General features: G+C 41.6%; 1 protein-coding gene across 4 annotated transcripts in view; it reads right to left on the bottom strand.

Annotated features, from left to right (window-relative positions):
* The window catches only part of kdm2ab (lysine (K)-specific demethylase 2Ab), a 64,835-nt gene extending 53,042 nt beyond the window's left edge, over positions 1-11,793 (bottom strand). Inside the window, exons 1-9 of one of the 4 annotated variants that reach the window (XM_035427408.1) lie at positions 11,647-11,793; positions 10,398-10,507; positions 7,542-7,680; positions 6,692-6,770; positions 6,302-6,348; positions 4,466-4,644; positions 4,116-4,222; positions 3,859-3,952; positions 3,616-3,769 (exon numbers count right to left, since the gene is read on the bottom strand). In XM_035427408.1, coding sequence (XP_035283299.1) covers positions 3,616-3,769; positions 3,859-3,952; positions 4,116-4,222; positions 4,466-4,644; positions 6,302-6,348; positions 6,692-6,770; positions 7,542-7,680; positions 10,398-10,433 — 835 coding nt within the window. In that variant the 5' untranslated portion in view covers positions 10,434-10,507; positions 11,647-11,793. Of the gene's footprint in view, positions 1-3,615; positions 3,770-3,858; positions 3,953-4,115; positions 4,223-4,465; positions 4,645-6,301; positions 6,349-6,691; positions 6,771-7,541; positions 7,681-10,397 lie in introns of all 4 variants that reach the window. The other 3 variants (XM_035427407.1, XM_035427410.1, XM_035427409.1) reach the window with 3 other exon arrangements.
* Positions 11,794-14,695: the final 2,902 nt, after the last annotated feature.

Below are 14,695 nucleotides of genomic sequence, written 5' to 3'. Positions count from 1 at the left end.
TATTTAGTCCCAGATATTGACAGTAGAATGATATGGTATAATTTTAGAAAAAGTGGTCTTATTTATTTTGTTATTCAGTGAGCAGCGTTTTCTCTGCTGTGAGGGGGTGCTCTGCAGGGAGGGGGTGCTTGTTAAATGAATGACTGGAGAGACAATGGTGGCACTGTGAAACTCCGTATTCGGTATAGTTGTTGTGTATAGTCTACTAATAAAACTAGAACACAGTTTGTGTTTTCAACTCATAGTTTGGTTGCAGGAGCAATGAATGTCTGAGTTGAGCATGATCTAGGCATGCCGGCGTCCAAACCAATAGGGTGCTTGCGTGAAGGAGTTAACTGTGGAAAACATTTGGACAGGGGCCGTCAGAAGTCACTTGACGTGTTTTCATCAAAATCCCCTAATAAAACAAAATGCTCAACTTTCAGAGCCGACAGGTTCTCGCATATGCAGTGGAGCCCGACTGATGCCAGATTTTTGGGTCCGATGCCGACCCCGATTTTGGAGAGTCCTAGCCCACCGATTACCAATGTTTTGACCTATATTTTGTCAAAAAGTGCAACATTTCCAAATCAATTTGAAAAACTTATATTTTATCAAAGTTTCTATATTTGAGAACATTTAACTTATAAGCAAACAAATAAATAAAAATAAACACACAAAGAATTTTCTGATAGATAGAAAAAAGTAAAAGATGATATTAAATTAAATATATATATTAAAGGAGTACCATGGTGGTTGAACGTGACACTTCCCAGTTGTCTTCAGGCAACAACAAAACAAATGTGCATAATTTTTTTATTCTTCAGTCATTTCAATGTACTTTAAAACGTATTTTTCTAAGCCTAAATTTCCCACTATAAAAATTCACCCGAACCGTCTGGGCGTGGTAATGAGAACCGTCAGTTAGCTATGATTGACAGACCGTGCCCCGTTACCATAGCTACCCCCATGATACGCTCTCTCTTTGGGAGACTGAATTTTCACAAGCTAGCTAGCTTAGTAGTATATCAAGTATCGATAGATAGCTAAGGTAAGGACGTTGACTTATATCCAATTATAATTTTTGCTATCTAGCTAGCCAAGTTAAGAAAAGCACAACTATAACGTCCTCATAAAAGCAAACTAGCAAGCTAACGTTATCGATAACATTGCCTTATGAAAGCAAACCTCCTAGCTAGCTAACGTTAGCTAGCTAGCTAAATGAATATAACCAGAAATAATCTAAAGGCACTCTAATATAAGTGAACCTAACGTTAGTCAAATATTTGCATTGTCTGAACAGTAGGACGGTGTGTCCTGTCAGATTTCTTTACGGGGTGTGGAAATGGGAGTGGTTACTGTATTCGTGACGTAGCAAAATGACAACTTTCTCAACCGGTTGAAAATAGGACGATGAATTTAAAACGCATATTTCTCAAAAAATACAGAACGGACATATTTAATACTTTGCTCATTGTGTTTCTTCAATGCCTCTTGTGCAAATTGTGCACAATAAAACCGAGAAAGTGTGAAAATCACCATGGTACTCCTTTAACACCATCTTCAAGTGGTGTGAATTCAAAATAACTCCACACGTTACTTTTACTCCTTTCTTTTCCAGCCATCTATAAAAAAATTAATTAAAAAAAAATCAGTTTTCCAGTTTCAAACATGTATTTTTATGAATATTATTATGATTGTTGTTGTTGTTGTTATTCATTTGTTATTATTATTTCTTAGCATCTATTCTCAGTAAATGAATTATATTTTCTTATTTTATTCCTACTACATGATCTCAAAGAGTAAGACTATCTAGCGAGCTTCCCTGTCCATAAGAATTTGGCGGTGAAAAAAACTACAATGCGCTCTGACGCGTGACTAGATGACACACACTCACTTGCAATAACGCATTAGCTGTTGACATAGCCTCATTATTTCTTATTATTTATTCTCAGTAAGTTAAATGAACTATATTTTCTTATTTTATTCCTTACTACATGATCTCAAAGAGTAAGACTTTATCTAGCGGAGCTAATGAGTGAATCAAGTGTAACGTTAGATGAAACTAAAGTGACTGGATGAAATAGGCCTACGTAAAGTGAGGTTTGTCCATAAGAATTCGGTGGTGAAAAAAACTACAATGCGCTTTCGTGCAGGTTACCCGCGCTAACTGTTGGTTGATTCACTTCTCCAACAGCAATCCTTCTCTCATGTTATCACGACAAAGCTAGATAACATGGCTTAAAATGATCCACGTTAGAAGTGTTTCAACAGCGTTTTTACTGTCTGGTTAGCTTGCTACGATGACGCATGACTAGATGACACACTCGCTTGCAATAACGCATTGGCTATTGACACAGCATCATATAGTAGCTAATATCATTATCTCAGATAAAAAAAACAAATGTGTGATGCATTCAATCACCATTATATTTTGGCTGGTTATTTATTTGAGAATACAGTGATGTCCTCTGGAAATGTAGATCCTACGCTGCTTATATGCTCACTGCCACTTCATAGAGGCTTGCTAGCTAGCTTGCTAAAGTGAACCAAATATGTTAGCTAGCTCGCTCGCTTGATAATGAGGATTGATAAACATAGCGGTCGTATAAACACATTTAATTAAAAACTTTCACTAAATATACATACCTTTATTGCGGCAATCGAATCTGTGCAGACAAGTCTTTTTTTGTTTATTATACTTATTTAAAAATCGGGACACATCGGCTGCATAACTGCAGATCCCGATGTCGTCAAAAAAGTCAAATAATGTCCGATATATTAGCCGGTCGGGCTCTAATATCCAGTGTTTTTCAAGTCTTTCAAAAGCTTGGTGCAATTGCACACGTTGCACCACTGGTCTTATGTTGTGAAAGTATTTTCAAATAATTCCATTAAATCAAACACTTTGTCTTTGAAAATTTGGTATTTTAAATGTTTGAAACATATTTGAAAGTAATTGCAAATACATGCAAATGCTCCTTAAATGTATTTTCAAATACATTTTGTAATTTAAATACTCAGTATTTGTAAATGCTAAATTTCAAACAATTAAATAAGTATTTAAAAGTAATTAAAATACAATAAATATGTATTTGACCCAGGTCTGAACGTTACACGTTTTTTTCCTGGTAGGAGAGAAATGTGTGACGAATAGGCTACATACGGAAAACAGCCAAAAAGACATGCCCCTCAGTAATTCTGCAGAGCAATAAAGTGAAAGGCTTTTTCCGTGTGGATTGGCCATAGAAATCACAGATGTGCAATGATAAAAAATACATTATACATCATCCTGAGAGACTAAAGAACAATGTCAGGTGAGGGCGTTAGTACATCTTTTTACAGTTCTCTTCTTTCATTTGTTCAGTGGTGGATCCAAGGAGGAACAGTAAAAGGAAGAGTGAGAAATGAGAGGAGGAACAGAAAGAGACAAAGACAGAAACAAGAAAGAGAGGAACAAGGTGGAAGAGAAAGCAGAAAAAGAGGTTGAGAAAGACAACAGATGAACAAGGAGAAACAGAAAGATAGGGAAAGAAAAAGAAATGAGAGGAGGAACAGAAAGTGAGGGAAAGAGAGTAATGAGAGGATGAACAGAAAGAGAGTGAGAGAAGTGGGAAAGAGGGGAAGTGTGTTTACCTGAGGGGATCATAAATGTGTACCCCTGCTTCAACTCAATCCTCTGGCATTCCGTGGCCTTGTCACCCAGGAAGATGTCGCCTTGTTTCCCTGACAACACCCAGTTCTCGTACAGCTCAAGGTTCCGGGGTGTTGGCGGGATTATCCAAAACACCTGTATGGAGGTGGGGGCACGGTTGGGCCACACCTTTCATAAACACCTGAGCGAAAGTGGCATACGATGGGTTGGTCGGTGTGGCTCACCTTGCCCCCACGCAATACATGGTACCAGACCGAGGTGCCCCCGAAGTCGACGTGGAAGTCTGTGAAACAGCCCTCTACACTCATCAGACAGTACCTGCACACAGCACACAGGACACCATGAGGAGAAGGCAGAGAGCACAAGCTAACAGACCAGAGCGCTATTAGGCACTAGCAAGCCAGAGTGGCAACAGGTGAGAGGGCTAACAGTGCTAACAGGTGAGAGGGCAAACGGGCGCAAACAGGCCTACAGTACTCACTTCTGTACTTTGGGGTACTGCATGTCGATGATGGCATTAGTGGAGTCTCTCTGTCTCTCCTTCAGGTGTCGTGGCCACATGTTATCCACCCAATCGATGATATCCACCTGCTCACACACACACACACGCACGCACACAAAACTTGACTCATGGAACAGGTGTGTGCCTCAAGTGTCTCAGCATCAGACATGTGGGTGTGCCTGAGCCTCGCGGGCGGTGGTTGGTGGCTTTGTTGTTTTTGTGTGTGCGCCTCAGGTATGCATGCGCACGTGTCTGTGTGTGTGTGTGTGTGTGTGAGTGAGAGACAGAGAGAAAGACTCAATTATACACAGGTATGTAACGTAACGCACCGATGCAGGCCTCTTGACCAGGTTCTCCAGTTTGGTGTGGCTGAACTCCAGGCTGATGACATTGTAGAGTTTCTCCCGCTGGGCAGGTGGAGTCTCATAGTACCGTCTCCACTGCGCCATCGACATTTCTATCCCCTTCTGAGTGGTCACATCCATCACATCTACTACCCTCCGACTGCCTGTAGGGGTTCATTCAGCGTTAGTACTATCAAGGGAAGCATTATCACTATTATTAGACGCAGTTGTAACATTTCCAAAAGTATGTGGACACCAGATTCATCTGCCAGATAGTGAAGCATGATTCAACACTCCACAGAATGTGTTTCTACTGCTCTAGCCTCGCGAGTTAGTCTCTTTTTTCACTTCGTTCAACAGAGCCTGGTGTTCTTGACGTTCTAGGCATAAACGAAGCTTCCCGGGATAGTTGTATTTTCCCAAACAATCAAAGTGCAGACAGCCAGCGCTCCAAATGTGGTGACAATTTTGGCCAGATATAGTCTGAAGCATGCACCGAAAAACCTCTATTGGAGGCAAACTTTTCCACAGACCTGCATCAGTTTGCCACTATTTGGGGAAAATGGCTAACGCTAACGTCAGAGTACCGACCACACCATCAAAGTTTATCACCGAGATATGCAGAGTCTGCGGTTCGAGGTTCGATAATAAAAGAAACAAACATAATTTATTTATCGGTGATGATTTATTTATTTAATTCCTTTTTGGTTCAACAATTCCACTTGCTCCTCCATTATTGATTGTAACGGGCAAACAATCGAAACCATTGCTTCTTCTGGCCATTTTTCTCGGTATTTATTTGATAGCAGACTGCATACCGTAGGTCACGCTTGAAAAATTAAACTTTTATCCAAACACACGCACTGAAGGTCTTTCAATGAAGTCACGCCATGTATTTGGCAAGTCTGCGATACAACAGAATTAAAATCTTCCATAATTTGTCCATAATTCTGTTTTTAGCAGATAATTTGGGTTAGCTCGATAGCTTTGTCCGTTTCGTTTTCAGTCGGGACTTAGCACACACGGAACAGAGGAAGTGTTGGGGGGGAGGAGAACCGGCACACTGAGACGGACAGTTCGATTAACCAATAGGGAAGCCGCTGCTGGCTCCGCGCGGCAGAGGCTCCTCCCTTTTGCCCCGGAAAGTACATGCGTTTGTCCAGACTACTACTGTTCAAGAGTCCAATGGCAGTGTGCTTTACACCACTTCAGCCAATGCTTGGTATTGCGCATGGCGATCTTAGGCTTGTAAACGGCTGCTCGGCCATGAAAACCCATTTCATGAAGTTCTTGAAAACAGTACCTTGTGCTGACGTTGTTCCCAGAGGTAGTTTGAAACTGTAGTAAGTATTCCAACCAAGAACAGATGATTTTTACGCGCTACAAGCTTCAGTACTTGCCAGTCCCATTCTGTGAGCTTGTGTGGCCTATCGCATCCCAGCGGTGCTTTGTCGCACTAATACGTTTCCACTTTACAATAACAACACTTACGGTTGACTGGGGCAGCTCTAGCAGGGCACAAATTTGACGAACTGACAATGTTTGTCAATGGAGATTGCATGGCTGTATGTTTGACTTTATGCACCTGTTATCAATGGGTGTGGCTGAAATAGCCAAAACCACTGATTAGATGAGGTGTCCACATACTTTTGGAAATGTAGTGTTGTTTCTAGTTATAGTAGTTTTCATTACTATTACATTATTCCTGTGTATTATTTATTCACCTGTAGTCACCTTTCATTTGACTTCAGTACCTTTTGGCATTGAAAGCAATGCATTTCCTGCTAAAGGAGGCATTAGAATTTATGAGACAAAACTTACCAACAAACAGCTTCACGTCATTCACACTAAAATCTGTATCTGGCATCCTGAGAGAGAGAGAGACCATATTAAAGAGAGATCAACAAAAACATCTCTTCACAAACTGAGTGAGCATAAATGTGTAGCAGCAGTGCCAGTGCACACCAGACTATACTGTGGCAGGCTTTACTGTATATGGATGAAGAGCCCCCTGTGGGTCAAGCCCACTCACTGCAATCAAGTTCAGTAAGATATATGTCTGGAAGTGCCTCAGTCTGCTCCACACTGAGAGTAAGGCAGCACAAGAGTGACACATGAAGTGAGAGGTGGAGGGGGTGAGGGGGCTAGGGGGGATTCATGGAGGCAGCATACATTAAAACTGGTCAGTGGTTGCGTGTGTGGGGTACATACTGAATGCCCAGGCCGTCTGGTTTCTCAAAGATGATGGGGTCCCTCAGCCCTTCCCTCTGAATGTACTCAAAAGTGAAATCTGCAGGGGGCAGAACAGAGCAGACCTTATGAGTCAGCCAAAGCACACTTCCTGCAGAAACACAACACATGTAGAAGGCCTCAAAGTCTATGCAGACTTAGAACCAGTGACTATCTTACACCCTACAGTGCACAAAGTAATACAGGACCGCCAGTGACTATTTTATACCTACAGTCCAAACACAGTACTACAGGAGAGTCAGTGACTATTTTACACCCTACAAGTCACACAGTACTATAGGTCAATATATTTCCCATAAACACGATGAGGTAGCCTGTGGAGACAACCCGACAGACTGAAACCCTCCCTACCGCTGATGAGCAAGACCAACTTTAAAGCAGAGCCTGAATTTGTGCTGAGAGCCTTTACTGACTGAACCACTCTATAGAGCCCAGCCAGAGCTCATGGTGAGAGCCTTTACTGACTGAGCCACTCTCTAGAGCCCAGCCTGAGCTCATGGTGAAAGCCTTTACATTACATTATAGGCATTTAGCAGATGCTCTTATCCAGAGCGACTTGAACAACTTTTACATAGCATTTATATTGCATCCATTTATACAGCCGGATATACTGAAGCAATGCAGGTTAAGTACCTTGCTCAAGGGTACAACTTTACTGATTGAGCCACTCTATAGAGTCCAGCCAGCAGTCATGGCAAGTCTTTAATGAATGAGCCACTACATAGAGCCCGGCCTGTGTTCGCAGTGAAAGTCTTTTCTGACTCTGCCACACTGGAGCCAGTGATCCCAGCATTTGTCGTGATTTTTTAACCTTTGCCCTCCATGCGCTTGACCAGACAGGAACTGAACTGGTCACTCTGCAGTTTCTCTTCCAGGTCAAAGCTCCTCTTCCCCTCAATCTCGTCATCAGAGATACCATCATCTTGGTAACGCCGCCGTGTACCTGACCGCTGAGGAGGACAGAGGAGAATTAATGGGGATGAATGTTACCCACGGGAAAAGGCCAAAACACCCTCTTCACAGCTCTGCTTACTTATTCATGCTATTTTTTTTAAATCGCAAAACAACACAGTGATTTTAAAAAACATTAACACAGTGAACCCTTAAAACCTTCTAACAGACTTGTTAAAGCAGGTTAAAGCAGCTCTCTGCTGCAGTCACATTAACCTTCACAAGGAATCAGAGGAGAAACAGAAGTGATGCATAAAAACATAAGCTGGAGGAAGACACTTTGTGTGAAACTCAACAGACAGGCATGTTGCCACTATTCTAACCAAGATTGTTAGCGTGTAATGAAATGCAATAATCCTGGTCACCTGAAACAATCCCTCTCCTGGGCGATGCTGGACGGCCTATTGGGTTGCCACCCACAGCTGACACCATCACAGTCTGGAGCCCATCCTTTCACAGTGCCTTAACAGGATGTGCCAAGCAGCAGCCCTGCTGTTATCCTTCTGGTTGCATGTGTTGCTCCAATGCCAAATATGAATAATGTATGTTGCTGTAATGTTCTTGTAAGTCCCTCTGGAAAAGGCTACCATATAAGTATCAGCATTCCTCTGTAGGCTGCCGTTAGTTCAAAGGGATGTGCAGGGTCTCTGACTAGCAGGCCAGATGGAGGAGGGATAAACCCCCAATCCCCCATCCATCCAACAATGTCCCCTCTTCCAGCTCCCCAACCCCCACCCCATCCTCGTTCCATCTCCAGCTCTCTATCCCGGTGAACGAGGGAGCCAGACCCAAATATTACATGCATCCTCACTCCCTTGTGTTTCTGGGCTCTAGGCACCCACACCTGGCTCAGGTGAGTCGGGAACGCTGAGCTTTTTTTACGCATCACTCATGTTTCTGATCCCTTATGACTGAGTGATAATGACAGTACAGCAGAGAGCACTACATTTAACCCATTTAAAAGAGGTTTTAATCTCAATGTGACTTCCTAGTCAAATAAAGGTTATTGTTGTAAGTGCAGTCCATTACATGTTTAGTAAGGGTCTGCAAACAGTTTAATAGCCATCAATTTGCCATCAAGTCACTAACAAGACCCAGACTTAGTGTTTAGCTCTGGAGAGCCAAGTCTTAATTTGTTTGGATAAGTTAATGAATGACATCACAAAAGTATCCCCCACCAATCATGCAGTTCGTCTCAAGTCAGAGTACCACATAAGGCCCAGAGCCTCCTGGCACGATGACACCATGCTGGGGCAGAAAGACTGCGGTGCACATACACACTACTATCTGAAGATGCAGCCAAGTACTCAAGATGCTCAACCAACGCCCCTGAGGAGGCTGACACGCACATGCACAGACCAGCCAACAAACACACGTTCACGCACAAACATGAATATGCACTCACTCACTTAAATCTGGCTCCAACAGATTGATAATAAACATGGCTTATACAACACTACATTGTACAGACCTACAGGGAAGATGTACACCTGGGCATAGTTGCACTGGTATCATAGGGGGGAGGCGGCTGAGCACATGCTCTTTCAGCTCTACCATTCCCAGTCTGCTCAGTCTGCTCACTGTCTATCTCTCCCTCCCTCCATCCTCCTCAGCATCAGTCCATCACTCTCCATCACCTCACTAGCATCATCTCTCTCAACCGCTCTCAGGCACCCCACCCCACCCGAGAAAGACAGACTTTTCTCCCTTCATCTTCAAGAGTGGGAGAAAAAGATTCAAATCTCTGTATCTGTCTTTTGGACATTTCCAATCATATTTTCTGTATCAAAACTCTTTTTCCCACAGTGCGCAGGAACTTCCGCCGTGGGCTATGGTGGCAAATTTTAGTTTTCGTTTAGTAGGACGCATGCGCAGGTGCATCTGCCAAAATCACCACTTCACACGGCACGAGATTTTTAAGCACAGTTTTATCGCATAACGTTACTTTAGCTAACCCTAACATGTTAGCGTTTGGCCTACTTTAGTTAACCTACTTAGCGAGTACCACCGATACAGATGTATGGACACACGGAGGACAATAAATAACGTTACAGAGGTGAGGACATGCCATAGCTAGCTAGCTAGCTATATAGCTAGCCAAGTTTTACTCATGACACTTTGTATAGGTGCGCCGTGGTACTGCACGGTTTCGTGCTTGTTTTTTTTTTTTTTTTAAAGACCCATCAAGTACCAGCACCTCCACTACACACAACACGGGAATATCACACTCACACACACAGTCACATTACACCTCCCAGACACAATTCATTTAGGTGTTTTTCCTGCAAACCTTTGTTTTATAAATGGTACGCACAGCCTCGGCGTAATATTAAATAACTTTGTATGCCAAAACACATTTATTAAAAACAGTACGTAGAAGTTTCTACGAATACGGCAAAAGCCACATTTAACAGCAGCACTTACTGCATTTACGGACACAAATTAGACCAACCAAATAAGGGTTTTCATCCGGCCTCACCAATTTTTAACCTTTAAGCGATGAGGAGTGCCAACATGTATATATCTAACAGTTAAGACCGTGATCTTGCACTTCAAGTTCACGTCTTCCACAATAATCAGCCAATTTCCATGACAACACTGTTACTGAAAAGTTGTAAATAAAGTGACGTGAGCTGGCGGACAGTGTATCCGATTTTTCTTCCTGAAAACACTTCCCGCAAGTTAGCCAACCAATTTAGGACAAATGAAGACTTACCAATCTCTTGCTGTAGCGAGGACGGGCGTCTTCCATGTTCAAGTTGCGGTGACAGTGGTAGCTATTCCCACGGCGAATTACCGACACCACCAAGAAGCGTGGCTCAAACTCTATGTTACGCAATAGTTGTCCAAAATCGCTTATTTTGGTGGATTAAATATTATAAACAACTGAACACCATGATCTTAAAAAAACAACATATGGTTAAACCCAAAGCTACCGAAGTTAGTTAGCTGGTAGTTAGCTAGCTAGCTAGGGAACTCTAACGGTACCTGACTAGCTACCGCAATTCCCTTATCAGGTGGCTAAATAAACAGGTTACATTACAAAACGATTTAGCTAAGTTAGCTAGCTAAAGTTAGCCAACTCCCGCAAAACACTTCTGGCTAACGATAATGTATTTAGCGAATGTTAGCTAAGCACACAGGAAACACTAGTTAGCCAACTTAGGTGACATCAACATAAACTAATCACACATAAAATGCGAATGAGCAAATAATACAGCCTGATTCGTTAACTGAATGTTCAAGAAGACAAAAATATCACGTGGTGCCCATTAACTGTGAAAATATAAATTAGCTGGCTAGTACTAGTATGAGCCAGCTAGCCAAGTATCCCATTCTACAGCCGCGACTGTTGCAAGATAGCTAGCTCGTTAAAAAAGAAACATTGTTTGTCCAAACAAGTGTGCAGCTCGTTAGAATTTACCAGCTAAAGATAACGACGAAAGCGAGACTATAGCCACCGATAACTTATCAAACACTACGTTAGCTATTTAATTGCGATAACATTCGTTTGATAGTACATCATTACCAAGCTAGCTGACGGAATGTCTCGCAGTTGGCCAACTGCTGTCCGTTTAAACATGTATTTGCAGCGCTTATGTTAGCTGGATATGTTCTTTTCTACATAGCTAGCTGGCTAACCTACTCACTTCCTGAGTGCTGTAGCTATATCGCTGAGACGTTAGAAGATGCTAGAGCCAGCTACCCATGGTGTGCCATATAACTCGGTAGTTAGCTGACGCTTTGGTTAATTTGGCTAACTAACGTAACCTATCTTGGTTAATTTCACAGCAAGCTCCACTAGTTGTTATATGGGGGCTAGCAAGCTGGCTAACATCACGCAAAGCTAATAGCTAACCTTCTACCACATCAGACAGAAAGCTCTTGCGGTGTTGTGTTCCTTATCACTGTCTCAAAGAAATGAGGGAATACGTTTCAGTTCTGCCCAAGGAGTTGTCACTTACATATAATCTTGTGTTTTTAATTGCTGATCTTGTTGCTGTCATCCGTCAAAGTTAGTGGGCTCTAGCTACCTTTCGCCGCCATTTTCAACCCGTCACAAAACACACACACACTGCCAGCCATCGGGAAAGACCCGCCTTCGCATGGCAAACACCTCTGACGAGACAGACCAGCCGTGTTATCATTGGACATTATCCGCTTATTAAATCTGACGTCACGCGTGACGTTTTCCATTTCCGGATCCAAACGCTCCTTCAGATCCCGACCCTGTGAACCTTTTCACGATCACGTCCTTCTTTAGTGAGGCACTATTGAGGGTTAAAAAGGCTCTAAATTCTTTCAACTCAAATTAAATCAATGCGCTACAAAATCCAGCATTCTAAAGCAGTTAAAACAGCAACATTATTCTTTCGATTTTGAATTGTTGTTACGTCCCCTCCCAGTGGTGTAGTGCAGGGTATACGCAGGTATACGGCGTATACCTACTTATTTTTCAGTCGGCATTGCGTATACCCACTTCTAAATCCCCTCTGATGCGCATCATTCAGTATTAGGGAGGTCGAACGTTCTGCCCGCAATGTAATCACAATGAGCGTTCCACACACAAACATAAAACAAAACTGGCATCTGGGCTCACTTTAACAGTAATTTAACAAGGAAATATACAAAATAAGAGTCGACAAAGCTATTAAATCGTTTCCAAAGTACACTGACAGTTCAGCAATGGCACTTTCTTTCTTTAGAAAGTCAGAAATTATTATGCTAATTTGGCCTTGTTTACGAGCATTTGTGTATGCACTTAACGCTGCACCGAAATCAGTTGGTCATTATAAAAAATCTATACGCACTGAAGGCATTCTTACACATTTTATTACAAGAAAAACTCACTGAGAAATGAATTATAAGTTAATCGGCTATTACTTATTCATACTTTCATATATTTCGGTGTCCTAAAAACATTACAGCTGCCAGCATCCTGGGGGACTTCTACAGCCACTTTAGAAGCGAAATGGCACCAAAAAATCGCTCGCTATTTTATTCGAAATAACCCCAGGAGGGATTTTGTATTGGTGAAATGAAATGTCATTCAAATTACAGTCAAGCCCTCTCTTTTCATCATCCCGATTGTTCAATTCTGATCCGTCCAAGTTATGCCGGCAAAGAGGCTCTCCAAAATGTTTCCTGACATGGCTAGACCAGTAAATCTAGTTTGAGCAAGGATATTTTATCATGAATATCTTAAGCAATATGTTGTCTGCAGTGTGGCATAAAGAACTTTAGTTTTGCGAATGGTTTTTTTTTTATTTTTTTTAATTACGATGAAAAGGAGACATGCGCGTTGTAAATTCCAGCAAGCAACTACATAAACATCAACGGCCCCCCTACTTCCTAGAGAGAAGTTTGATCCTAGAGAGTATACAAGGACCTGGTTGAAGAGCCACCGTGCTGCCTCCTCTGTGCGTTCTAGACAGTGCAGTGTGAAAACCCCTGCAGAAAGCAAGTCTGTCTGGAATATACTGTAGTACAGGGGTAGACAGGCTTTTGACAGGTTTAAAAACCTGCACTGACGATAAATCTTGTGTTCAAAATCAGTTATTTGTTATTTGATGTTCATATAAGTATTGCACTACTTACCTAAGTACCTACCTGATGTTAAGTCCCTTGAGCCAAAAATATGAGCACTTATTTAGAAACCCAGCATTGGGTTGAGAGAGTATATCACTGTGGTTTTCATGAATATGTTGTAAAATGTATATATTTTTGTTAATTGGTAACTAAATATTGTTATTTTTTAACATATTGTTTTGAATATATTGTTGAATTCTTTGAATGATGATGGTATTTGAATGTTTGGTAAAAATAACTAATCTCTGACTGAAACACCATGTTTACCTTATCTTGAATATATCTTATATTCATGCATTAGGCATGTGTAGGACCAGTAATATTTGCAAACTGCCCCTTGAAAAATAATGTAAATTTTATAATGGTGGCACACACTATCTGTTGCAAATCAGCTGTTCCAAGAGACAGTTTACAAAAGAAACTGCTGGCCCATAGGCTACTTGCAAGGTGAGAGAATAGTTGTCCAATTTTCATGTGTGGATGGACTAAGGAATAAGGAATAGTTCACTCAAAATGCATAATTATGTAGTTGTCTATCCCTACAGTCTGTGGGCCAGTATTGATTAAAAAATATGCACCTCTTCTGTGGGTAATGTTAATTTCATAATGATCCTTACTCCCTGAAGTCAAGCAGCAGAAGTTAAGTGACAATGTGCAAATACTACTGGCCCATTTTTGGGTGAACTAAATATGCATGAGTAGTCTTACATGTCACTGTTTATAACACAGGGCATTTATCCTTTTATGGTCAGGCCGCTTAAAAAAAAAATTGGGGCCATAAATTAAGAGTACTTCTCCAGGCACCACTACACCACTGTCCCCTCCCCTTTTCAATGTCCAGTTTCGCAGTAGATGGCAACGTTGAATCACGGTTCTAGTTACTTCATTTAGGGATGCCAACCATCCCGCAAAATCGTCCCTTATTTGGACAGTAGAATAGGTGTTCCGTATTTAACCCATGGCTACGGGATGCATTTTCATCTGTATCTTCGTAAACAATTCCGTTTGTAGTAACCGCTGTTTTGAATACAGTTCATAGCTAGCCTAGCTAGCTAGCCGGCATAATAAGCATGTCGTGAGACCATTCTGACCTAAAACCCAGAATTTTAATATTGGCTAGTTGATAAAGCTAACTGGCATTCAAACCCGGTCAGAGTGTCTTGGAAAAAGGCAATGTACACTGCTAGACCGCAACATTTGAAAAAGCAATTGAGTTATGGTTTCATGTAGTTTTCTTAAATAATGTAATGGCAAACATGACTAAAATTGGTGTTATTTGTATGGTACAAAACAAGAAGGAACAATTTTTCTTGATAGAATCGTTGGTTTCACAGAATTAATTTTTTTTTTTTGCTTAACAACGGTGCAAATAGAACTACCATTATTTTCCAATAACGGCACAGCCCATCGTGGTTTATTCCTTAC

This window comes from Anguilla anguilla, chromosome 7 (genome assembly GCF_013347855.1).
Source record: "Anguilla anguilla isolate fAngAng1 chromosome 7, fAngAng1.pri, whole genome shotgun sequence".
Lineage (NCBI taxonomy): Eukaryota > Metazoa > Chordata > Actinopteri > Anguilliformes > Anguillidae > Anguilla > Anguilla anguilla.
The sequence above is the reverse complement of the archived record's forward strand: the minus strand, read 5'-3'. Positions and strand labels throughout refer to the sequence as shown.